This window comes from Pseudochaenichthys georgianus, chromosome 4 (assembly GCF_902827115.2).
Source record: "Pseudochaenichthys georgianus chromosome 4, fPseGeo1.2, whole genome shotgun sequence".
NCBI classification, from domain to species: Eukaryota; Metazoa; Chordata; class Actinopteri; order Perciformes; family Channichthyidae; genus Pseudochaenichthys; species Pseudochaenichthys georgianus.
The window spans coordinates 22130254-22157883 of NC_047506.1; the positions used below are offsets into that span (position 1 = coordinate 22130254).

Below are 27630 nucleotides of genomic sequence, written 5' to 3' on the forward strand. Positions count from 1 at the left end.
TTCAGGGGACATTACATTGACTTACATGCATTTCCTGGAGACTTATCCTAACCTTAACCATAACCAACACATGCCTAACCCTAACTCTTATCCTAAACCTTACCAAGTCTTCACCCTAAAATTAATGATCCCCTCATGGGGACCTCCATTTTGTCCCCATAAGGGAGGCGAGTCCCCACACATGACTGTGTAAACAGATTTAGGTCCCCACAAGTATAGTAATGCTAGTCTCCACACACACACACACACACACACACACACACACACACACACACACACACACACACACACACACACACACACACACACACACACACACACACACACACACACACACACACACACACACACACACACACACACACACACACACACACACACACACACACACACACACACACACACACACACACACACACACACACACACACACACACACACACACACACACACACACACACACACACACACAGTTAACAGTTAAACCAAAGACTTGTAGAAAATACATTTTGAGTGGTTAACCACAGAGGATCTGACAGATGGGTGTAACCTCTGTACAACAACAGCAGCATCTCTCCCTCTTTCACTGTCTTCAATGAGAGGGAGACTCCATCTTGGGCATCACTGGAAATTAAGCTTCTTTGCACCAAATCCAGCACACAACTTAACATACATACAATATTAGCTCTGCCACAAAGGGGCATAAAGTCAAAGCGGGGGGGGCAGCTTTCAGTACTGGTTTTTCTACTCAAGCAGACAGAGGGGACAGCAGTCAGTCTCTCTGTCTGAATCAGACCTTTGTGAGGATCCCCAATTATCCTCACAAACCAAATCTCCAGCAGGGACTAAAGCTAGGAGGGTGCTAGTTTCTCTTTTCCCTCTTCAATCCCCGATAGGTTTACAAAGGCCAGCAAGCTTTGTCTGCCTCCTGATACAGAGGACATGTCCAGAATGGCGATGTTCGGCACAGCAAGTCTTACCTTAACAGTAAAGCAAATACTTCCGAAATGTGAGAACAAAAATAAAAATGTGATATGTTAAAAATCACATCTCCAGGGTAAGATTAAAGGATCACTGTTTTTTACCAATTTAAAAATGAATACCAGTTTTTTGTTGTAAGGAGAATATCTGATTTAGATTTTAGATACCTGCTCATCCAAAAAGTTCCCTGCTTAAAGAAAACCCAGGCTCAACACCAAATAGTAAATGGGATCATCTGGTGGAGAGGATAGCTCAGAATATGCCTTTAGGAAAAGAAAGTTAAGAGAGAAATTGAAATAGATTCCAAATGCGCTTCTGATTTTGCGCCAGGGTCCTGTGAAAAATAAAGAAACAAAACATGTGTTCTCACCGTCTGATATTCTATAATGTCCAAATAAAATAAAAAAGCAAGCGACATGCTTTTAGGGAAATGCAAGGAGAAACTAATGAGCCCTAACTATGATGCATTGTTTATAGGAAGTGGGTTGATAAGCATCACTTATCTTTCTTGTTTGTTATCTGCAGCTGCTTACTCATCTGTCATTGAAAATGTTGCTCCTTAATAAATAGTAGAAAAATATTTTTTTCCTCTTAATTTGTTTTCCCTCTTGTATTCATTTGAATCATTGAAGTTTTTTTTTTCTGCACTTCACAGAGACTCATTATTAGTCTTCAGAGAAAACCAACTGTTGAGTGACAATGGGAGAGTAAAACTGCAATATTATTCATAATAGAATCTCATATTAGATCCCAGTCTTTGTACTCTTCATCTGAGACGTTTTCACCACAAGTAGGCTTAGGGGCGAGGCGGGAATGAAGCATTCGGGCAAAAGAGTTCAATCAGCATCAAGATTTCATTTGTTAATTGGATTCTCCTCTAGTCCTATACAGTCTTTGCTCTGGCTTGAAAATGAAGAACTCTGTACTCCCTCAAGGATGTTAGGTTCCAGTTGTTTCCTGAATGGCAAATCCCTTCAGAAAACACACAAAGATTCCAGTTTGGGTATTTTTACCAGCCCAGTTCTGGTCATTTGTGAGTTAGGCTGTGTACACTAACCAGATCTTGGACTGGGTTGAAAAAAAAAATGAGACCATGAGGCTTACACCCATTACACGCTAAACATCCATTCATGGCAGAGATCCCAGCGATCCATAGACGCTGCGAGTCCAGCTTCTCTCTCCCTCCGTCCATCCTGACAGTACCTACTGCGTGCTGTCTATTCAAGCACTAATGTTTTTCTTAAAAATAGTCTTTAATACAAAAATGTCCCTTCCCCGCAGGATCAGCACTCTGCGTCCACACTGTGCACGGTGACTGCCGCCTGCAGGTGGTGTGTGTGTGTGTGCAGCGGGTAGTGGTGTGTGTGCGTGTGCCGGTAAGGGTGAAACTTGTGGCTGAGCAACGCCGCCGTCTGAGGTGGGGTGTCTAGGTCGAGGTCGTCGTCGTGGTTACCGACGTCCACACCTGCCGAGAGCGGGTCGTTGTTCCCAGGTGGATTCTCACTGTCCTCCTGCGGACTCATGGTGCTGTAGCCTGGAGACAAAGAAACATGCAAATGTTGGTATTACTGCAAACTGTTATCCCTCTTACAACTCTTTTCCCAAACTAACACTTATAGATGGTTGGTAAGAATCTTTTCAGTTCAATGCGCCCTGTTGTAGCTCAGGCTTTTCAAACTTTGAATCAGGTAATGTGTAAACTCAACTAATGTTTGGATAAGGCAACATCAAGTTTGTAAAACTGATATTTGCCTCGCATCTACAGACACCTGGTATCAAGCTTTTGCACTCAACAGGTGGACGACAGGATTCAGGTGGGAGGAAAGAATGCAGAAACCTGCGTTTTACATCAAACATTTCAACATGCCTTCCAAATTCCTAGTGTTTTGGTTGCTACTGTTGACAGTCCTCCTGATGCAAATTTAAAAAATGCACCATTGTTTTTGTTCTTTTTAGTTTTTTATGTAGCATGAATAGGTGAGGCCACAAATGCATTTCTTTTTGCAGCCATGTGTTGCAGAATGACTCATACATCGATGACCAATAACACAGGAAAACACACCCTTTCCTTTTTAAAGAGGTTGGAACCAGGAAACGTTTGAAATGTTTCAGGTGTAGTGAAGTGACTTAAACATATATTATCAAGGTTGTTATGAAAAAATTATTGACTTAACAAATAAGATCAGGGTCATAAGAACTTCAAAGCATGAAAGTTAGGTCAACAAATGGTAAAGAAATAAAGCCGTAAACCTTCAAAGAAAATTCTAACACTACACTACACACTACCTCAAAGCTACAAAAATAAAACTCATTGGAGAAAAAACCTCACACTTGTACAATGCAACACTATTATATACTAGAGGACACCTTGTTTGGGTTCTGAGTGAGGGATTCAAAGAAACATAAAGCATGTAACAATTCATGGTTTTCTGTTAAGAATGGCTGCACAGCATTGAACATAAATGGAAAGGAACCATAAAAGAATGTCCTCAGCAAATGATGCCTTTTAGTCATAGATAGTCAACACAGAAACCTCCATGTGAATACACAGTACCACACAATGTTTCTGACAGCAGTACAAGCTTTTTGATGGTGCATTGACATCTAAATATCCCCACCGGGCATTTTTCTTCTTGTTTTCAGCTTTCTCATAATTTGAAAAAGAAAACAAATCCATACATATTTATGACTGCTTTCCTTCACATATTGCACATACGTTTAGCCTGGGGAGATAGAAAATCAAGCCAACATGATGCATTTTGTAAGTGGAGCAGTGGGAGGGTGGTACTTTGGTAATAGAAAAAGGGATGATGTGGTCAGAGTATAAGTATACAGATCATACATAAAGAGACGGGTACTTTTTTTATAATAAACTTTACTGATAAAGACAATTTAGGTCGTCATACTTTAATTTGTTGACAAGTGAGATGACTAATGATGTACTTTTTCAAAAGCTTATTATCACGAATACATTGTATAGGCTCTTGGTCTATTCAGTTTCTTCATAACCCTTTATCTGCCGAGTGGCGTGTATCATCTTAAGGACCTTAAAATCCACCTGAAACATATTGTCTGACTAAAAACAAATACTTGGTATATCTGTAAATAAACCTGTTATCCTTAATTCCTTTAGTGTTATCTTTTTCAGGTTCTGTAGCGGCACCAGCAACACGCTGCACGCAGGGCCGCCTTAATGCACGGGCTGACCTGGGCTGAAGCCCAGGGGCCTACGGAGATCGGGGGCCTATCATGAGCCAATACAAAAAAAAAATTAAAATCTTTTTATTTTTATTTCGGGTGTTTTATTTTTATTTTAAATAAACAAAGTCTTGGCTTTCAGAATATGAATCTTATTATTTCCAAAATCACACGGTAAATACATTTTTGAAGCTTGTAAAGGGAAGATGACAGCTCTCCCTCACCACTTCAATTATGAATGTAAGGCGTATAGTAATCATAGATAACACGGCAGGGTCCGTTCCACTTAGTTTTCATCTGATTTCAATTAAACAAAGTCTTGGCTTTCAGAATATTAAACTTGTTTCGGCAAATTCAGATGATAAATACAACGTTGAAGCTTGTAACGGCATAATTACAAGCGGAGAACTGAGTAACTTGACATCACAACTTGGGATGGATTTTAAGAACATCATAAAGGCTTTTTCTTCAAAGAAAACCAGACGGAAGCACTGCTAAAGAGGTAAGGCAATGCTGCACTATTCATTGATTCCCAGTAGCCTGCAGGTTTAAATGTGGTGTGCATCGTTTTACGCATTTACTAGTGTTAATCCACCGGAGATAATGATCATTCTCATCTACTGATACCTGGCATTGAGGCCATATGTTGCCGTTCATGGTGCTGAATTATACCTCATTCCCCCCATCGCAACTCCGGTTCAAGCTCTGTGCTAGAGCTTTTCAGGTTCAGAACCGGTTCTTCAGTTTAGCTCCGGCTCTTTTCACACTGCCCAGAGTCCGACTGGTGCTGCTTCATTGCGTCATCGTTTGCGTCATGACGTAACCATTTGCGTGCCTGCTTCATAAAGCCAAACCGCGCGCAAACCCCTCACAGCTGACACCGACAACAACAACAATGGCCGATTGTGCTCCGGCTTCCTCTGTACCTCTTCGGAAGACCAGATTCCCAGTAGGTATCTGGTCTCTTCAGTGGACCACTGCTGTTTGTTAAGTTTCTCCATCGTTGTGTACAAGCTGGATAAAACGCCGGCTTCTTGTTGTTGTTCAGGAGTTGATCCCGCCCCTGCCCCCGCCTCGACGTAAGCGTGACGTATGCGGTGCTTTTGCTCTTGCCGGACAATTTTTTGGTGCTTGAAACAAACCGGATTCCGGAGCTAAGAGGCTGCTCCGCTGCGGTGTGAACAGGAAAACCCGGTGCTTTTCAAGCTCCAGCTCCGAACCGGCCCTGAAACACCGTTGGTGTGAATGAGGTATTAGTGGTGTGTGTGTGTGTGTGTGTGTGTGTGTGTGTGATCACAGAGCCTGCCGAGGCTATAAATGACTTTGATTTGTTGTTTAAGGGGGCCTACAAATCAGCCCCAGGGCCTGATGGCAGGTTAAGGCGGGCTTGGCTGCACGACAGGAACATCAATCTGTTATTGAGCAAATAACCCTGCAAACCTGCGCGCCTCAACGTTATTTATAGAAAAATCACTGCAATTTTGGATGATGAAATATTAAACCTCCAGAGATACTGCTCAAAGTGATTTATGATCCAGTGTGTGAAGCAGTGGGTTTATATGTGTGAGGCATGTAGGGAGAATGCAGTGGGTCGTAGTATGCCTGTTTGTTTGGGTGGCCTCGTCAAATGTATCTCCTAGTTACCTTTTTTATCCTCCAAACATCTAACAGCTATGCATATCATTCTTCTCACGGCGTTGGAGGTTCATATAATTAAGCAGACTATCCCTAGGCAAATGCTTAAGAACCTAGCAAACTGATCATAAATAAGGTAGCGCTTCTGTAATGCTGTAGTTATACACAGTGCTGCTATGAGATGCTAATATAGCTTGCTAGGTAAATAATAACTATGCTAAGGCTGTTGCTAAGGTAGGCTATTTGTTGTTTAACATGTCCCTAGTTTTCCATCTTAAAATGCTTTTTATTTTGTATCGTAAAAACATGTTGTGCAGGATACAAGGATATGCAAATTCATGTTTATTCGTGCTTGGCATTATCATCTAAGCAACACATTATTTGTTGTGCATCATTGTGTTGCATAATGACCAACAATATTTGTTTTATTTAAGGTTTAACAGCTATTCTGTAAGTAACATGCAGCTGACAATCTCTTCTCGTTTCCTTCTTTCACTTTAGCCCACTCTTCATATTCATCTTTGTTCTCTCTGTCATCATCAGTTATGCAACAAGCATTAGAGACACTCATTGCCAGGAAGTGGAGTGATGCCATATGTAGGCGGTAAGAGCCCATGTGGGTGAAAGCTGTCCGTCCACGCTCACTGAGTGTCAGACTTACAAGTTCTACAAACGGTTACAGTGAAATATGAGCAACTTCCAGAGCTGAAGACGAAAGAAAACCTTGTTCTGAGCTGTGATATAGTGAAAAGAACAAGCCAGGCGCTGAACCGCTGCCAAAGAGCTGAGAGCTAACCGTGGATTTGAAACTGTAACGTTCATTTCAAAATAAAAGGACATACATAAGTCCTAAATAGGATTTTTCCCGAGTGTAGCTACATACTTATTTTGGTTTTATATTCTATAACATATTCTATTAAGATATCCTAATGTTAGAGAACATTTAATTAGTTTGCTGCTCTGTCATACTCCAGGCATAAGTGTGGCAGAAGGTTAAAGAAGGTAACCCAGACTTCTTCGAGCATCTTCCAGCTCTTTCTTAGGGATCCTGAGGCGTTCCCAGGCCAGGTGGCATATGAAAACTCTGCTGGGTGTCCCCCGGGGTCCCCTCCACAGATGGTGGTGTTCAGAAAGCTTACTAATTAGATTCATAAACCTCAACTGTCTCCCTTTTTTTATTCTAGAGTCGGTGCTGTGTCTACAGATGAGCCCACATGAATGTATTGACTTCATCATTTTAAAGGAGTAAATATAGCTAAGCTTGTGCTTCCAAGTGCATTTCAGCAATACTTGTACATGTTGGGTTAGTTTTGTAACCAAGGAATGATTCATTTTCCAGAAACCTAGTTTATTTTAGACTGGAGCATCTGTTGTGTAAGAGCAACATGACATGAAGGCAAATACCTCCACGGGGAGCTGATCAGGAGGACGTTTGATCTCTAGAGGGTTCAAAGTACGCTAAAGCTGCATTAAACCTTACTGTACTCAACTTGGGGCGATTTCGTACAAAACAATGACGGGCAACGTTGTTGATGCTTCTTGTTTTCACTAAGTATATACTTTTAAACAACCATGGTGAATTTAACCAGAGTAGTATGCATTTTAAAGTAAATGTTTCAGTTTTGAAAGTAGTTGTGTTTTGATTTAGCATTACTGACATTTAAAATGCAAGCTATTCATTCGTGGAATACGTTTTCCATCAATTCTGATGTATTGTATGACATGCTGAAGCGGTTTTAGTGTTACAACATGTGTGGGTTTTTTTCTGTGAACTCTGTCTCTCCACAATTTTTCTTACCGTGGTCGCTCTCTGTCCCAGATCGACCCCAGTACCTCCGTCTCCGCTCTGGCGTGTGAGTGTGTCGCTCGATTACCGCAGCGATGAATCGAGTATTACTGACTGAAAATGAAGGAAACACACAGCTTAACACTAGGCCCCTTAAGAGATCTAATATTTGCAGCATCAAATGAAAGGAAATCCTGTAATAACGTTATCTTAAGTATTCATCCTTATTATCAAATGTTCTGCAGTATGTCTTGTTTATATCGATAGGATATCAAACAATACTCACTAATTCCTCTGTCCTCATGGCTGTCTTCATCTCTTTCATCTCTTTCATTATCCAGGTTGGACATTCTCACTGACATTTCTGGAGCAGCATGGAGGTAAAGGGGAAGAAAAAAGACAAATGCAAGATAAGATTGATGTCACTTTGGAAATTGATATCTGCCAATATTACAAGTATGACAAGAAGAGATTAAATGAGGGCATGGTTTCTTTCTCCAAATATTTTTAGATTTAGGAGTTTTCTGTTTGGGGAGAATAACTTCTTGGGTTCGATTGTTCTTTAACCTTGCCTTTGACCACACACACACACACACACACACACACACACACACACACACACACACACACACACACACACACACACACACACACACACACACACACACACACACACACACACACACACACACACACACACACACACACACACACACACACACACACACACACACACACACACACACACACACACACACACACACACACACACACACACACACACACACACACACACACACACACACACACACACACACACACACACACACACACACACACACACACACACACACACACACACACACACACACACACACACACACACACACACACACACACACACACACAACTGGAACTATAAGAGCCAATTCCTCAGCTGTATCAACACCATCCATCCCAAGTAGTTTACCAAACAATTATACTGATAGCAACTTGGACTCAAGTATTTTAATGAGGCTGTAATTGGGTTTGATGTTTTTGTCAATATCGCTGAGTAATCACACAATTCATGCTGTAGCAGCTGCTGCTGCGTGATGATAATGTCAGCTATTTAATTCCAGCAGCACTTACCGCTCTGCTTGTTAATCAGGCTGCTTTGAAACTCTGTATCATACTTTGGTATTTAAAAGAAATGTCAGTATGTGAACAGACTAAATGTGGAGAATAAAACAGGGACATTCTCAGCCTAACTTGTGGTTGCTTTGGAAGCTTTTGGGCCATTACAAGCCAACAAGTAGGATGCTGTGGATTTATTTTGTGGTGGTAACAAAATGTGTTGACAAAAAATAATGTTATATGTTGAAATTTCACTTCAATCTCATTTGACTGACCTATAATGTTCGATTATAATTCTATTTGTGTTTTTTAAGAGATAATCCATCCCTTAGTCCTACCTTGTGCTGCAAGTGGTGACATGTGCTGGTGCGACCGCCTGTGGATCTGGTGTCTGTATGCATACACAGCCAGCACCAACACCATGATGCATCCCATAATGCCCCCGGCAACTGGACCCACAGGGGCGCTCTTGATCATGTTCAGAGAGGCCACCTCCTCATCTAGGGAAAGAAAGAGAAGAAGAAGAAAGGAGAGGAAAGGATAGGCAGACGGCTGTTTCAGGAAATTACAAAGCATTGCAGATGGTTGAAGTGAAAAAAAAACATGCAAATATCAAACAGCTCTGGCTCAGATTTTCTTGCATGCCGAGACATTTTTCAGCTTCTGTCCTCTCACAATGTGAAACGCCGCGGACAAATTATTGACTGCGATAGGATGGCCAATTTTAATTTTGAATAAACTGATAACAATCCAACAAAATAAAGTCAGAAACAAGTCAGTCAATTTTGAATATTGGTTATCATGATCAAGACATATAAAACCTTTGCTAAAACAAGGACCATTGGATTAGTTTACTCGTTTCTTCTTTTGTCTTTGCTTGCCTGTTGCTTTGCTCTGTTGGCTAAGAAGGTACACAAGGATACAGTTGGGACAAATGTCTCATAACTGTGGACTCTGCAAAAACAGTTTAGGACTAATTTATATCCACAGTTCACTCACCTATCATTCCCATGCCATCTGCGTAGGGACTCTTGGCGCCGACGATTCCCCCGAAACATTCCTTCTGCAAGGCACAGTACGGCTTGTCGATATGCGTCTTACCATCACTGTCCACCATGCACCACTCACAGTCCAAAACGCCGAAGCAATCACTGACACAGGGCAGAAACAATATAAATAGAAGTGATATTAGTTGGTGGCAAACACTTAAAATAAGCTATTAAGGAATGTTTTACCAAATGTCTCACCACTACCAGGTTATAAAGTAAACTAAATGTGTTGTATTCATTATTGTGTCAAATCAATTTAGCAGAGTATTATTAATATTATATATTTCATTCATTTCATTTTTTATTTGTTCCATTCATGGTATGCACAAACTCAATGTATAACAATGATTTACTAAATCTGTCTCTGTAAACACACCATACCCGAACAAGAGTGTGATTTTAGAGCCTTTTTTGGTTTATTCATTATACCAGTTAATGTGTACTGTACATGTGTGTAGATAAGTGTGTATACCTGCTGGTGTATCTCTGGCTACAGCGAGTGTTGATGCACTGAGGCAGCGTCTCATGCAGACTGGGATCAATCACATTCAGACTGACTGGCTCGTGGTGCACCTCACAGCTGGGGTTCCTGCATAAAACAATCATAAAACACAACAGGTAAAAATACAGAAAGGTGCATGTGAATATTCTTAGGAAAAAGTCAAACATTCTGCTGACAGAATCTATCCTAATCCTAGATTGAAACATGATTGGACTTTAAAGAAGAAAGCAGATGTTGTACAGTGCAATTGACAATGGAATCAAAGCATGAAGCCTCAAAGGAGCGTCTTCAATGTGTCAATGTATGCTAAGCAGCTTTAAAAAGAAAAAAGGAAACATCAATGCTGCTCGACACGAAACAAAGAGAGAAATCTGACAGTGAAAAAATGATAATTGCATGTCTTCCTGAAATAAAAGGAGAAATTGGCATTTGAAACATTAACGTGCTGTCAAAGACTGCTGATGGTTTATGAAAGGAGATTGGTGGAACAAGAGAGAGACAGAGAAAGAGAGAGAGGAGAGACATGAAGGCATGACTAAAAATACAAGAGAGACAGTGACAGTCAAAGAGAAGTAAGGAAGCACCCACAAACATTTACACGGCTCCGAAAATCATTGCAGGAGCGTGATATGAGGGTAAACAGGTTTAACACCGAAACCTTGATTTGCTGATTTACTGTGATATTGATGTGGCAATCTTCAAATCATAACAAGCCACAGTTCAAATAGTAACAGGAATATTAAAGAGAATTGCCACCTTGGAAACGTGCATTTGCAGATACTTTACAGATCATTTGGCAAATGTTTCACATGACACTGAATGAGTCGTGCAATATAATACGGTCAGCAAGTGAAGCTATATGCGAGAGGTATATTCCCGCACAAACAGAAAAAACATGTGGTACCCATGACATGTTGCACCATGATGTATCTTTCCCTCTACCACATGTGAAAAGTAACTTCTCTAAAAGCAACCGGCACACATTCGTTGATTAAGGTTCCTTTCCCCTTTATGACATGACTGAATATAATTCACAAACATTGTAGAATTTGTTAATATAAATATGATGTAGGAGACTGACCTGTTTTCAGCATTGGTGAGGTTACCAGTACACTCATTGACCTCCAGGGGGCACTCACATGGACACTCACATTCATTCTGCTCCATTCTGAAAAACACAAGACCAGTCACATGGTCAGTGAGGAAGCTCCATTCATTTTGTTTATTTTTTAGGTGAAGTAAAAACCAATTGTATTAACATCCACAACATGTAAAGTTTCATAAGCTGAATTTTTGTTAGCTCATGATGCAAATGTAAATACAACCCACACAATCGATATCTACAATATCAGATCTGGACCTTTGGTAAACTCCAGAGGTTTGCCATGTTTGACATTGTTAAACAAACATGCAACACATATCATCTTTTCTTTGAGTGTGTGTAAGGGGCTGAGACCTGTGGCAGTTGAGACAGAGGCGGTCCACGGTGCTGCAGGCGCAGAACGCCAGAGAATCACACGTCTCGTTGACGATGCCAGCGAAGGCGTTGGTGCCGGGGATTCGGGTCAGACGGTACTTAGAACAATGGCTCCCATGGACCAGGTTCGTAAGATCCCCCTATGAGAAACAAATAGGAAGATTAAAAAACACTTCAATAACTACTAAATCCATTATTTATTTATTGTTTTCTAATTTGTACGTTTCTTTTATTCTCAGAATTACAATTAACACTTCAAGCAGTGACTCGCTTTTTTATGTTAATTTATTTCCTTAAATTATCTATAACCAGATGCAGCTGGGAAAAAAATGAAACCGTAGTAGGCAAGATTGGGAATATGACTTTATAAGTAGATGAACATGGCATAACAACTAAGCTAAGGAACAGTAACCTTTGAAGAAAGACAAAAACCTGGACCGGGAACTGGGGTATTTATCCAATCAATTGAAATGTGTGATAATACACAACATCTGCTCATGTTCATCTAAAAATGGGCATGAAGGAAATTCATTCAAGTATGACATGTTTAAAAATATGTACCTTAATTAATTAAAAGCTGTAGAGCTTAAATAGGAATATTATACACCAGGACTCTCTAACTACACAAGACAAACTGAAGCTTTAATAGAATTATACTAAATAACAATAAATAAGGTGGCAACACAAAGGATCACCAGAGGGGGGCAGTGTTATACTATCACAGAGTATAACTGTCTGACTGTCTTCCTCTGCTTTCAATCATACATCCATTTATCTCATTTTAACCGCCTCACCATGATGCTGGTGTTGAACTTGTAGAAGCGCTGCACGGTGCGGTCACTGAAACTGTTGCACAGGTTTTTCTTCACGAAGTTGGGATGGTTCAGGATGTCGTTAGCCACCAACGGCTCCTGTATTCCATCACAAAAAAAAATTGATTTAAAATAATAAAGAAGTAGCTAACTGTGATTAATGTTTTTGTATACTATTATATATTAGTCTCTGGTCCTTTACCTTGTGTGTAATGTGCTGCTGCTCTGCGGGGGCGTGACCTTTGGGGTCAATGAGAGTGGGGTGAGCCACCAGGTACCCTCTGTCCTCCATTATGAAGCACCTTATTTATGTAAGTAAACACACACATAAATGTAAGTACAGCAGACATAGTGACCTCGGAAATCATTTTAAAGACTGTAACTCACATATTTATACTTTCATTGACCATTTTTTTTTTTTTTAAATCCCCTACTTCTACCTGTAAAATACTGCTCCATTTTACTTCCCTCCATTCCTTAAACATTGTGCCAAATACTGCGACTCCCTGCTCCTCCACCCCCTTTAAGCTAATCCTGTTTTATATGGCTCCTGAACACAGACAGAGAGACAGCATGAAGGAAGACAGAAAAAGAGAGAGAGGGAAGAAGTGGGTGGTAGAAGGAAAAAGGGATGAAGACAGAAACAAAAGAAGAAGGGAGACTTAAAAGCCAGAGAAAGTATGTAGGGCTGAGACAGCAGCAACGCCACATCTTCCAGCAGGAATGCCATGATAATCAGCTTATCTCTTCTTCCCTCCCGTTCTTTTTTATCTCCTTCAAGCCTTTGCAAGTTGAGTTCTCCACATTTAGATAAAATTCAGGGCAAAAGAAAAGAAGAAATTATCTAAATAAAGAAGTAAGAAGAGAAGATTAAACAACAGACACAACCTACCTGATCTTGTTGCCCTTGTCCTGGTTGCAGACTGGCAGCAGGTCCAGTAAGACCTTATAGAAGTAGCGGAGAGTGAAGTCTATGCCCATCACTGCAACTGCATACCCAGGAGCCATCTGAGAGCTGGAGAGAGAGGAGACAGAGCAATAAAGCACACCAGATTTGTTTTAAAGATGTGGGAAAACAGTTTAACTTTGCCTTGAGTTTTTACTCAAAAGACCTTTATTACAACTCAAATATTTACACATTTTGTACACACCAGCCAAAAACAAATCTAAAGCACACACAAAATACATCCCACGCACCTCAAACTCTCTTTCAATCTGTGTTTATGCAGACTACAGACTGCGTAGTGTTATGCTCAGTGAGCCGGCCATCCACACACTAATCCTGATTCATCACACACACTGATACTGAATGTTTGTGTGTTTATTGCAGTGGCCGTGGTAAACAGTTTCTATTGTGCTGCTGTTAGCGGTGTTCCCGTGCTAAGCTTTATCTTAAACTCACAGAACTAGAAACATAAATACTTCAATCTCAGCTGCAGTTAAAGGCTTTTTAAAGCCTCCAACTCAAAGAGGCTGTGTTTAAAACCTTCTGCTATGAAAACAAGTAATACAAGTAATACTCTTTACTTGTGGGCACTTTGGTAGAGCATATACTTAAAGACAACTGTGATGGAAACAGAGCATTTGCTTTAGGGACAGTGACATATTTCTACCTTTCTAAAGTTGTTTAAGATCAAGGCAACTTGGCCTTATAGCTCTGTTTTTTATTTTCAAAACTAGTCTCTAACTGTCTGCTGCTATGCACAGTGGCTTTTCAGAGCTTTTTCGCTGAAATCAGCTGCCTGCTGCTGTGGCCACAAATGACACTATAGGAGCTGTGACAGTGAAACAAAACTGTACCATTTCTGGTTGAACAGCTACACAATGAGCTGAGACTCAAATACAGGATAATGGCAGATGCAGTGTTCCTTCAATTCCCACAATGTTATTTTTGCCTGGTGAGGATGGTGTGTTTACTTCCTTTTTGTTTCCTTTTATGATACAAAGTCGCTGAAATGTAAACAACTGACTTGCTAAAATAGTGTACATAACAGTCGGATAAATAGAGAAGAGTTGTAAAGTCGGTGAACTGACTCAGCAATGAAATGCAACAGAGAAACTTCTATCTAAAGTTTGCCAGCATTACCTCACATAAGTCAAGTTAGCCTGCAGCAGCAAAACACTTTCAACTCACTTCGAGTACTTTTTTAACCAGATACTTGTCCAGGAAAATACCTGTCCTGTAGGACTTGAATCTTCTGGTGCAGTAACTAAGAAAGCATGTTTACTTTTTTGAGATGGCTAAAAATACACTATCTCAATCTTCTTACCTGGAGGCATGGATGGTGTGACTGATAGTGACAACGTAACCCGCACCCCCCACATCCAGGTAGGGTCCCGTGAAGGTGACGAGGCCAGGGTTAGCCACAGCATGCTGGTACCTACACATCACACAGGAAGAGGGTTAACTCACAAAGCTGACAAAAGTTGAATGGAACTTTTTTGTGTGAAATGCAAAGAATTGGTGCTGCATTTTTTTTGGGTCTTCCCTGTATACAAACAACTGTCACTATTTATAAATCATAATATTTACTCTTACATTTTTTTTATTTGAGGAACAGTATTCTATTGATTGTGCTGATAATCCGACTAACAACCTAACCTTTACCAAAATATTATCGCATGACTTAAGTTTTTTAAGTGTTAAGTTAAAACTAAGATCAATGAGGAAATCAGAAATTGCTGGACCATTTTAGGCAAAAAATGGGCGGGCAGTCTGTACACATACTCATTCCCTTTAACACACACACACACACACACACACACACACACACACACACACACACACACACACACACACACACACACACACACACACACACACACACACACACACACACACACACACACACACACACACACACACACACACACACACACACACACACACACACACACACACACACACACACACACACACACACACACACACACACACACACACACACACACACACACACACACACACACACACACACACACACACACACTCCAAAGTAAGCCTCACCATTGTCTGCGGGTCGGGTCGAAGGCTTTGTCCATCAGTGATCCTGGGTAAATCCGGAGCACCCCACTGGGCGTTGCTATGTAACGGCGCACAATGTAGCAGTTGAGGCTACTCATTTCCATTAGTGTCATCCACTCATCCGTGACGTGACTGGTCGCCATAACCTCGTTCCTGACAGAGGACTGCAGAATGATGAAGGGATGGAGGGAGAAACAGAGAGAGAAGAGGGACAGTGAGGGGAGGAAAAGAGAGAGAAAGAAGGAGGGTGTAAACACGAAGAAGAGAAAAGGTTGAGCATTTGATAAAAAAGCTCTTAGTCTTAATCAGGGGTTTGCTTTGAAATTAAATTGGCTTAAAGTTTGCCTCCAATTTACCATTTAACAAAATGGGAAAGAAAGTGAAAGGTTCTCCCCGTTCGAACACCCCTAAACATGAAATGATTCTATTGTATTCCCGTCTAAGATAGTCATTTGTCATTTTAATATTTCAAAAATCCCAATAGTCAAAGCATAGAACACCAGTATTTAGGAATAAATAGCACTATTAGCCCTAAAGCCCTGCTAACACCCAGAAAATTCACATCCCAGTGCCATTTTCAGAGAGGCTTCTTAGTTTGAAAGGGGTGATGAGGTCACCGGAGGGGGCCTTTAAGACCAGCCTGGGAAACAGAGCTGGGACTGGGGCTTACAGTTCAAACTCCCCCCAGGATAGGAATGCACACACACTGCCAAAACCACGTGGGGGCTTTTCCACCTTCTTAAAGGTGCAGAGCTTCATTATAAATGTGTGCATTTTAGGTATAATGTAAGCTGCCTGAAAAGTTGCTTGCCAAATGCTGAAAGAAAGTTGCATTTAAATCGTAACACTAACTATCATGGGACTCATTAATTGTGTTTGTACATCCTTGATGCAGAATATGAATGTGCGTGTACATGCCTGAAGCCTGACCGCAGGGCTGGACGTGTGCCAGGGGTTTGTGAGGTAAACAACATTAACCCCATGTGTGCCCACTGGCTGGTCTTAGCCTGGAGATATATCCATGTCTATATCATTAAGTACCTTGAGGCCTGGGTTGGCGATGAGCCTGGTGTTATCACTCAGGTAGGCGGTGTAGTGCTCCACCATGCGCTTTGTTTCCGGCTGACTGAGGTGCTCGTACGGAGAGGAGAAACTTCCAGCTGCCAACATCACCGTGGGAGACTCTGTGAAAGAGACAGAAAAGGGCAAAAAGAGACAGTCAGAGATGGTTATAAATGTCTAAGAGCTGACTATGGATACAAATAAAGTTTGAAGACTTCTTTTTCACTCCCAAGTTATAATAAATGAGTGTCTTTCTCCTCACCAACTGTGGCGAGCTGTTTGAAGTGCAGGCAGGAGCTGGGCTGAGCCAGCAGGTCTAAGCGATGATACAGCAGCTTGGAGCTGGGCGCTGTGTTCAGGTTCTTCAGATGTTTCACTGGGATCTCCGGCTGCACGTACACGATGCACAGGATGAACGACGTGTCCTGAACCTAGAAGACAGAAGACAGTGGAGGATTAAGGCTGATGATATTATTTACATACTTTCATTTTTAGACTTGTTAATACAATACAAGCAGCTGGGCACTGTGGTTTTAGCAAACACTTTTCCAACAGGGGTGAATCGTGCATTTGCCAATTGTTTGACCTTTTTCAACCATGGTTTTATAACCAATAGGTGTGTGTATTTCTGGAAGCAGGACAGTGCATGTGGGATTGACCTGAAAAACTACAGTACGGTGCCCATGTTCATGTAGTCATCCAGTGCAATAATGTTGAAGGTTTATTAAACTGTTTTTGGTCAACCAAGTGCTGTCCTTAAATACTTATTAGCAGGATGAGAAAGTTGTTGGTTTTGGTACTTTCATTAAATTAGTTGACATTAGGGAAAAAAAACAGAAGCTTCTGATAACTGGAGAGACAATAGGAGAACATGACCTTAGCTGCTAGTTTTAAGGAGACATTTTGTCTAAATTCTGGTCACAAGCACCGAGACGTGGTATGCTATAAAAGGATTTCCCTAGACAGTTTTTGTCGTCTGGATTTTTCATTTGTGGCCAATGTCGACATATTGTTGGCTCTTTAAACGTGATTTAAAAAAACAGACAAAGCTGCCACACTCATGGCAAAATGTGACGTGGCTTAACTGACTGTATGACAAAAAACACAACATGATTAGTATAGGTTCAAAGGGAAATACCTTAATCAAGAGCGATATTTTTGCTAATGCCATATTTCTAAATGTAAAAATATTTGGCATTATGGTATTGCTGTCCTGTTGTTCCAAAACATGACACCTTTGGGCCAGAGAGGGAAAGCATATTTGAGGGTTTTTGGGTGTGGGAGAACTTGGTTTTTATTACAATTTTAGGTGGCGGAGTTTTGCTGGAGACAGAAAGACTGGAGGCATAAATCTCCTCATAAGCATCTTTTGTTTTGACAGTCTTTGTAGCTTTGTTTGGGAACTTTGAAAAAACATGCTACTTCTATTTGCTTTTTATTTCACATAGCATTAAGCATTAAACTGTGAATGTTGGTGTCACCAGTGTACACGAGTGTTGAGTCTCTACAAGGTTCATACAAACACCTACCAGTTTCCAGGCGTAGCTGACGTTGTATGCGTCCTTGCTGTTGTCCCGGAGTCGGTTGTGGTGCCAGGACAGAGAGGAGTTGACTGGGACAGAAATGACCTGACTGCCCAAAGGGAGGCTGCAAGAAACATACAGTATTAAACACCAAAACATACGATATGTATGTATTTATCAATGGGTGAATTTCTGTCTCTTGAAGGTAACGTCTCTTACCTGAGGATGTTCTGCCGCACAACAGGGAATGCTGGGATATTCTCGTAGTGGATAATGTCCGTGTGCAGGGGAGGCTCTGTCATCAGGTAGGGCCGTGTGAGTGATGGATGCATCAGGGTGTAACCTGGAAAATCACAAAGCAATTCATAACATCATTCATTTGTGTTTATATATACTGAAAAATAACACAACATCCTCAAATGGCCAATTTATGCATATAACATTAAAACAGAGCAGCAGTGTTTTCTTTGGTCACTGTCAAACAAGGCATTCATACACAACAATCAAGCATTCAATCCTTACTATATAACTGTGCAAATTAAGTCATAGTCTCTTTATACATGGTGAAATCCTTGTTAATGCAACAAATAAAATCATGATAAAGAGTAACTACTAACTAGATTATTGCTTCAAACCCTAAATGTCACTTAAAGTCCAATTGACTTGATGTAAGGGACTGAGAGGCAGAGTAGTGGGAGACACCTACATTCCCAATAGGTGGCTCCACCCACTTCCAATTTACAGTATTGGGAGCAGGTGGCGAGACCTCACACCTGGTGCTAATCACTCCCTCAAGGGAGACAAAGCACCGAGAGTTGCTCAGTTGTGTGTGGCACATGGAGGGAGCAGGAGACTCCCAGCGTGAGGAAACAGTTTGTAAGTCGGTTAGCGGCCCGGCTACGTTAGCCTGTATATAGTTAAAGGTATTTTTGAGTTTAACAGCAATAAAGCCTCTTTTTTTGGACTTGAACACTGCCTCTGTCGTGATTGCTGCACTACCACTTTTCTCTTTATCTGCCCAGTCCTGTTACACTTGAATTCTGGCAACTTTAAACATACAACCTGAATGTTAGAAGAGCTCCAAAGCTGTTAAAACAATTCTTTTTCAGGAACCAGAAAGAAAAGTATCTTTAAGACGCTTTGGTATAACTACTTGTTTGTCAAAGTCCTGTCATATTATAGAGTTGCCTTTTTAGAAAAACATTTGATCAAAACCTCGACATCAAGGAAAGATAGTACATTTAAAGTCAATAGAACATATGCCTGTCTACTATTTCGGAGTGAAGAATTACTCTCTTGTTCACTTGTTTTTTGCTTGGTGGAGTGTAGTGCTGTAATAATCTCAGCTCTTAGCAGCATCATTTTAGGAGAGCCAAAAAGCCCTCAAGGTACTGGATTGTTAATCCACTCTGAGCGAAGTAAACAAACTAAATCATGTGCTGTTGTTTTTAAGACCATCCTAATACACTGTGAAAGAGGGAGTGTGTTGCTTTGTGTCGTGTGTGTTGTGTTTCATTTGCTGTATTAAAAAGGGCATCTCTGTCCTCACACTGCAAACTACAGCACAAGGGCCAGAGTATGTATATAAGTCATAGAGAGATCTATACATTGAAAAGGATAAATGCCTCCCATGCAAAAATATTTCCAATTCACTTGTGAGCTATTTTTATTTCCAGGTCCGGAAACCTCTCGTCAGCCCTGTATTGCCTAATTGTATTTACCTACAGGCTAATTGCCAGCAGACAGTTTGATGCCAGCTAATAACATTACATAGGACTCAGTCGTCAATGTTTTCAGTGTTGCTGCATTAATAAGCGCCGTTTCTGTAATAAGCTATAATTGAATGGCATATTTATTAAAATAACAAACATTTAAGAGGGAAAAAAGAGACTCATTGAAAATTGTACCAGAGGAGCAAAACTCACACAGCTGCAACAATTCCACTTGCAATAATTATGCTTAATAGTGAGAAAATGATGACGCTAAATAATTACCATTCAGGTGAGTAAACACTTGGTAGTTTGCCCATGTTTTATGATTTGCTCCACGTTCCTCGACTCCCTCATAAGTATTTCCTCTACAGGTCTTCCCCCTGTCATTCACTACTCCCTCTTTTAAACATGGCACTACCTCTCAGTCCCAAATAACATACACATAATACATCTGATTATTGATTTGAAGTTAAAAATACCTTCCTTTTCTGCTGGCTGTGTGCAAAAATCTAAAAGAGGGGACATTATCCCAAGTAGTATTTGTAGTATACTTAAGGGGAATCAATATGTAGCTATAGTGCTATCTAGCAAAACCCTGTCCATTAACGTCCCTGCCCCCCAGGCCTACTGAGCACAACCTGCCAGCTGTCCAGCACCAGCGGATCATCCAAGACCCCCTCAGCTGAGGCCAAAACAAACTGAGACCGGACCGTGGCAACGCACCGAGGCATGAATTGAACAGAGAACAGATTGCCAAAGAAGTGCCAGTGCTACCAAGAAGATGTCAATTACAGATAATGGTTGTGGAGGAACTTGAAAGAGACTAAATAAAATGTAATTCCACTTGTATGCAAGACTAAACACCATACTACACTCTCTTCCAAACATTTGGACTGTTAATTTAAGGCTAACAAAGATTGATACCTTGAATAGGCACTGGAGTCTGTCACACATGTTGTAGGAAGAGCTTTCCTGCTTCTGTTGTTACTGGCTTGGTTTAAATTAAGCAACACGGCTATATGCTGTAGTTCCCATAAGACTTTAACCACTTTATTTAGAGAACAGATTATCAAGATTTAAAGCCATATTTGGGTTACACTGCTCTTCATGGTTAGAAAGTATTCCTGTATTAAATTGATTATTTCCTGTATCTATGTTACTGACCTTTGTTGTCAATGAGAAACGTGTATGAAGCCAGTGAGTCCTGGTAGTATGTGACGTCCTCCAGGATGTAGGCCAGGTTCACGTCCACCCCGACCACGCCCAGGAGCAGGTTACCGAAATAACACGGCCGGCTCACGGTCATAATAAACCCTGGAGAAAGAAGAACAACAATATAAGTAAAGTTCATAAAACACCTCAGATACGTTTAGGAATGTCTCTTTTTGGTCTGTATTAGAGAAAGAGTTCAATAAATTGGGAAATTAACTTCTTCACTTTGATGAGAATATCTATACAACTCTCATATCTGTACAGAAAATATGAGCCTTGATCCAGCAGGCAATTAGCTTAACTTAGCATAAAGACTGGAAGCAGGGGGTAACAGCTAGCCTGGCTGTATTTCCTGACTCCTCCTTTCAAACTGTTTGTAATTGCAACTAATCTGAAGTAGGAACTTTTGATTTCATGTTTTCTAATCGATCTTAACTTCAGGGTGAGCACCACTCACCGTCTCCCATGGGGTCCGAGTAGGGCAGGCTGAATCGGACCAGGTCGATCATGCGATTGGGCAGGTTGATGTAGAAGCGGCCCACTGTTGTCTCCAGGTTGCTCAGCTGATTTAGCACCATCATGCTTCCCTTCGACACCGGTATCATGGAGGCCGATCCGGACGAGGACATCCCAGATGAGCGGTCTCGACCTGACCCTCGGTTTACGCCATATTTCCCCGAATTCTGCTCTGCAAGATCCCTCAGGAAGGCCAGCTCCTTCAGGCCTGTTACTCCCTCTGATGGAGGAGGGAGAGAGAGAGAGAGAGTTTAGGATAGTCGAGTCGAATTTGTTTTTAATTTAATCGAGCAGGGATATTAGGAACAAATCAGTAACTGACGGCATGGCTGCAGGCCTATTGAATAGGGCAACTGTGCAAATGAAAAGAGGAGGGAGTGGTTGAAAAGAGGTAAACAGCTTGTCACTAAAAAGCGTATGACTTCAATTCCAACCGTACAAAGGCAGCCCACTGTTCTCTTTCCCCTGAAGCTGTAAACAACAAAAGGTTCAAGGAGCTGAATAAAGAAATCACACCCCTGCCATTAACAAGGGCAGATATCAAGAATCATTGAAACAAGGTGTATTCAGAAAATGAACCTCACGCAGTTCACATGGTCAGGCGGCAAAAGGCTTTCACTGAACATGATCTTATAATCAAAGCTCATACAATACATTGCCACATGGATTTCCCAAACATATTTGGCATCAGCAACAGAAATATTTCATACATGCAGGCTCCAACTTGTAAACCTGCGTCATGATCTCTATAGCTTTGTTCCTTCAATCCTAGGCATCTGCCACACAACAATTGTCACCTGTGAAGCTCAGAGATCATGACATGAGCAAATCCCTCATTGCTTTAAAGAAAATATGCAGCTGAGTCGTTAATGCACTCTTTAAACTCTACATTCCCATGCCTCATAAGGTCATTTAGAGGACAATGGATAACCATAGCAGGCCCCTTCAGCTGTCACCTGGAACATGTGGCATCCCACAACCTATTGGGAAGGACAGAGCCCTGAGTGTCTGCCAGTATCCAATCATTGACTGGATTACAGCAGAAACCCTCTTTAATGCCGAGGCTCTGCTGATCTTCACGCTTGGCGACTGACGGGAGTCAATGTCGTCATGGGTGGCAATGTCAAACCACCAGAGAGGAGAACGTTTGCTGACAGCACAGATTCCCAATCTTTATTATAGGATAGGTATAATGATCCTTATGTAAGTAAAATGTTTGATTTTGTAGATTAATCTCACATTGAAAGATACTATTGTATCTTTGTATACATTTATTCTAAGCAAACACAGTTATGTTGATCACTGAACCTTGAACAGCCCGTCTGTGTTTCATCTTTCCACAGCACTCCTTAAAACATCACTATGGGAGTAAATCAGTCCTTCATCATCACCCACTTACTCAATCAGCATGCGCTGTAATGGTATAACTACCCATCTACCTAGCTAAGAGGCACAAAAGCAAAAACAGCAGTTGGAGAGTTACGTCAGAGGAGATACATTGACCAGCATATGTGTAATAATATCGAAGTTCTTATAATCAGGGTTCATACACTTTTTCACCAATGATTTTCAATGACTTCTCCATGACCTTTACCTAATTCCCATGACCAAAGAAATTACTCTTTCTCAGCGGTACCACTGAAAATTGTTTATTTTAACATGGAACAGGAAAATAAGGTCTGATACATGTTGTGCCTATCTAAAACAAATCAAATAGTAGGCTTACTAGCTTCTACACGCTAAAGCAACTACAATCTCTCACCAGCAAAATACCTCATCAGTTAAATGACATTGTTTCATTACTATACGATAGAGTATTTATTATCATTATAGTATTACTATTTCGGCGATTGGCTAAAATATACATTATATTTGATGCAACTTTAGTTACATTTCCATGACTTTTCCAAAACTTTGGGAAAAATATTGTTTTCCATAACTTTTCCAGGGCCTGGAATTTGCATTTGGAATTTCCATGACTTTTCCAGGTTTTTAATGACCGTAAGAACCCTGTATAATATGTATATTAAAATATGAATACAAATTAGTCCATAATGCAAAAAACAGGGACTGCAATCAAATTAAATCAACAACAAAAAAACGATTTTCTAAATGTCTCGATTAAATATGATTTCAAAGTTAATTTAGTCTGTCTTAACGTAATTGTATGCTATCTGACAGACTATTCAGCAGGTTGCTCAGCCTAGCATACACCGTTTTGGTGAGGATGGTGGACAACTCATTAACACACACAAACTGGACACACACACACCTGTGCTTTATACTGCAAAGGGACTGCTGATCCCCTTCAACAATCAGCACTTCACATTTGGCAGAGGATGTAGGGAATAAGACACACACACCCACAGTGGGTCATTCAGCTGTGTGCAGCGAACAAAACAAATGTTTTTTTGGATATGCAATGCTAATAAACTCAGAGGACGGTAGATTTCTGCATCCTTTTCATCATGGGGCTCTTTAAACAGCCAGGGTCCTCTGTCAGACACACACAGAGTGAGCAACGTGCCCTTTGAAGTCTCACTCTCTCCTCTCTTAGATGTACCTCATTTCCATTCTCAGATGCTAAAATGATTTGTGTTAATGGTGGACTAATGCAAGCGCAGTGCATGTGAGCGTATGTGTGTGTGTTTTGTGCAGAGGGAGGAGGGAATTAGAGGAGGCAGATGGATAGACAAGAACAATAAAAGAGGAAAAGAAAGCATACACACATGGGGGAAAAAGCCTTTGAGGTTTCTGAGCACCTCTCTTACCTCCTGTCTCATGAACACATTGTACCAAAGAATATAGAGAAAATGCACAGGAAACAAATCCAAGCAAAGCAAAAAAAGAATGAGAGAATGTGTGAGTAGGGCTAAAACTGACTGTTCTTTGATGTATCTATAATTATATGATTTTAGAGCTGGCTGGTGTTCTAAACAACCAAGGCAAAAGTAAAACATTAACAAACAACTAAGTGACATATGAGAAAACACAACAGTGTACTGCATTAGGTTTAGTTTACATTACGATATTGCATGTTCAAATAATGTCAAAATATCTGGTTTTAATAAAAAAATTGCAAATTGTAAGACAAACTCTGCTCTTATCCTTTGTGTAAGTACAAGCAGGGCCCTGTTGGACCTCATTTGTCCAATACATCTTAAAATACAAATATTGAAATTGGATATAAATTTGAGAAGACATTTTGTTGATTTAAAAGATCCGTTTGCAGCAAAACACTCAGGTTCACCTTGACGCAGAATTATATTTTATAGCAGGAAGACAAAATCAAGGGGATAATCTATTATTATTTTACCACTGTAAAAAACATTGATCAGCCCTAAATATAAGTGACCTACCGTTCATGAGAGCGTATGTGAGGATCATGACCGAGTTGTTGAGGTGTCGGTTCTCCTCTCTGACCACACTGAGCGTCGCTCTCTTCTCCTGCTCTGACGAATCTCGAGACGTGATACCGGACGACAGGTAGACGATCACCATGTCTGTGGCTGAAAGCAGAAACACAACACACGTCAATTGATATTAGATAACGTGACGAGAGTTGATTACGTTTTAAATAGCGAGAGCACCGGAGCTGGAATTGACCTCTGAGCACAGACACACATATTCCTAATTTGCAGCGTTTCTTACTGGAGCTGTGTTTGCAGAGACTGCTGGTGTTTCGGAGCAGCTGGAAGGCCTTCTGGAAGCCCGCAGCGTGCTGAGTGGCTGCATCAGACGCCTTGATGTTGGAGATGAAGGTGCTCATCTTCCTCTTGGTCTCGCTGGTGGCCGGAGAGAGCAGACTCTTATAGCACTGGTCCAGGGCGCAGGTGCGAACTGTCTCTGCCACTGACAAAATGGAGATCTGGAATGGAGTGATAAAGATGTAAAATGAAGAAAATGTTAAGAGTATCAGTGTAGAGTTGTGAAGCATTTCAAAGCACAATATGTCATTTTCTAAGGGTCTCTCAATCATAAAATAACAGAAGCCACAGTCAGGTGGTGTCCATTACAGTCAATGTAATTGTTTATCATTCAGTAAGTTATCAGCGGTAGCCAAATTATCTGCATTTAAATGTTTAGGTATATGTGCTTCTCTAAACTTGCCCTAAACACAATGCGTTCTTCCCAATAAAGCAAGGTAAGAGAGATGTATTCCCCTTCTCTAACCTTGTCATGTTCATCGACGGCGTTGAGGATGACCAGTGCCGAGTCCCTGGCGATCTGAAGCTGGGTGTCAGTTACAGACGCTCCGTGGTCCACCATCACCACAATGTGTTTAGACTGGGGACGCACCGCAGACACATACACAGGCCTGCGGAGATACACAAAAATACAAAACATTGACTACACAGTTAACAAATCCAAGGCAATGAAGACATACTGTTACAGCATGTGTACATCGATAAAAAGGTCTTCCTCTTGAAAAACTTTCATCATCATGTTAGTTGTATTTGCTTGTCCAGTCCGCACTATACAGTTTTCAGAAGAAATCCGCTTCCCTTCTCTGTTTGTGTGGAGGTTAAAAAAATGTTTTTGTCTTTAATTTGTTGTTATTGCTGAATTATTTAAAAGAAAAAAACATGTTTGAACGACTTGCTACAGCTGTATAACTTTAAAGCTTTAACAATTCTGTAAATGCTTAGTGTTTTTCAATTAAAAAATACAATTTCCAAGCCTTTTTGGATCACAGCGACATAAAAAGTCAGGCAAAACAATAAACACACTACTTAACGGCTCAAGCTAAAAATTAAAAGCATGACATTATCATTGACCCTGAGTGCAAAAAGATACAATGTGCGCTCACTGTCAGCGTGCAGTTGGTATAAAACTTTAATACAATTATTTAGAGTTATATTTTCAATATTTGGTGTACATGTTAAAGTATGTATGTTATCAGCTTGGTGTGATGAAGGGGGCTGGGTGGTCAGCGCCTGTGTGTGGTCTGCTGGACAAGGTGACACTAACACAGGGTGGAGAAGGGGAGTGATGTACTCACAAAGCCTCATTCACTCTTCAAGCAAGCCAAGTAACGTCATTTCTCTCATGGCTGCATGCCAGCTCACTGACTCGAACGGCCAGAGAAAGAGAAATCCGAAAAACATGATGTAAAAAAGCTCAACAAAAGCGAGAGGCAGTGCAAAAAAAAAAAAACAGAAAGTAGGAGAGAGACAAAAGAATACAGAAATAAAAGAAGAGAGAACGACACGTCTTTCGGCCGTGGCAACCAAAAAAGCCACAACACTGAAGCTGTGAAATTCCAATAAGCTTTACTGGTACAGAGCCACATTCCTGCTTGGGGCATGTGTGGTCAGGGTGTGAGAGGGCGGCACGCAACCAACATGCCCTCTGGGCCACCCCACAGCAACTGACAGAGACGAGGGGGGGGGGCAGGAACAAGTTCATGTTTCTTTGTTTTACATAAGCCAGACTGTTACTTTGCCAAGAGAGTGATATTTGTTGACAACGTATTTGTGTTTGGTAGTAACTTTGAGCTTGGCAATGAAGTGAAGATGGTTAATACCTGCTGCGGTGCTCGTAAGTTCCCTTGCACTGGAACTTGTGGGCAGGGAAGACTGTGAAGATACCCTCCTCTGAGCTGAAGTACTGCCACTTTATCCCCGGGTTGGACTTCAGGTTGTCTGCTAACACTGTAGAGAGAGAGAGGGAACAGCAAACATGTTATTTAAGTGAAGAATAAAGGGGAAGGAGAAAGAAACACAGGGGAGAAAGATAGAGATAGGAAAACAGGGAGCGAAAGGTAGGGCGCAAGGGAAGAAGATAAAATAGAATATAGATCCCTTTCAATGAAACACACTACAGTAAGAGCGTTAAGACCACTGCCATTACTGTTCTTATGTGTATAAAGGATGTAGAAATCTATTTGATCTAACACAATACAATTTTGAAAAGAACGTACGGAATATGTGATATGCGAATTACTGGACGTAATTTTCGACATATTTGGTTAAAATCCCTGTATTATATTGAATGTTGGAAGGGTGTTCTGATAGAAAGAAT

General features: G+C 40.9%; 1 protein-coding gene across 2 annotated transcripts in view; it reads right to left on the bottom strand.

Moving 5' to 3' along the window:
* Nucleotides 1-442: 442 nt before the first annotated feature.
* Nucleotides 443-27630, bottom strand: part of cachd1 (cache domain containing 1) — a 99433-nt gene continuing 72245 nt past the window's right edge. For both annotated transcript variants that reach the window (XM_034082037.2, XM_034082038.2), the window contains 23 exons: nucleotides 27134-27260; nucleotides 25780-25924; nucleotides 25258-25474; nucleotides 24966-25115; nucleotides 21548-21826; nucleotides 21043-21192; nucleotides 18386-18509; nucleotides 18173-18290; nucleotides 16906-17074; nucleotides 16623-16765; nucleotides 15564-15745; nucleotides 14827-14937; nucleotides 13449-13571; nucleotides 12759-12858; nucleotides 12539-12655; nucleotides 11724-11884; nucleotides 11349-11435; nucleotides 10238-10354; nucleotides 9716-9867; nucleotides 9055-9216; nucleotides 7887-7964; nucleotides 7613-7714; nucleotides 443-2515 (listed from right to left, as the gene is read on the bottom strand). In XM_034082037.2, coding sequence (XP_033937928.1) covers nucleotides 2265-2515; nucleotides 7613-7714; nucleotides 7887-7964; nucleotides 9055-9216; nucleotides 9716-9867; nucleotides 10238-10354; nucleotides 11349-11435; nucleotides 11724-11884; nucleotides 12539-12655; nucleotides 12759-12858; nucleotides 13449-13571; nucleotides 14827-14937; nucleotides 15564-15745; nucleotides 16623-16765; nucleotides 16906-17074; nucleotides 18173-18290; nucleotides 18386-18509; nucleotides 21043-21192; nucleotides 21548-21826; nucleotides 24966-25115; nucleotides 25258-25474; nucleotides 25780-25924; nucleotides 27134-27260 — 3365 coding nt within the window. In that variant the 3' untranslated portion in view covers nucleotides 443-2264. The remainder of the gene's footprint in view (nucleotides 2516-7612; nucleotides 7715-7886; nucleotides 7965-9054; nucleotides 9217-9715; nucleotides 9868-10237; nucleotides 10355-11348; nucleotides 11436-11723; nucleotides 11885-12538; nucleotides 12656-12758; nucleotides 12859-13448; nucleotides 13572-14826; nucleotides 14938-15563; nucleotides 15746-16622; nucleotides 16766-16905; nucleotides 17075-18172; nucleotides 18291-18385; nucleotides 18510-21042; nucleotides 21193-21547; nucleotides 21827-24965; nucleotides 25116-25257; nucleotides 25475-25779; nucleotides 25925-27133; nucleotides 27261-27630) is intronic.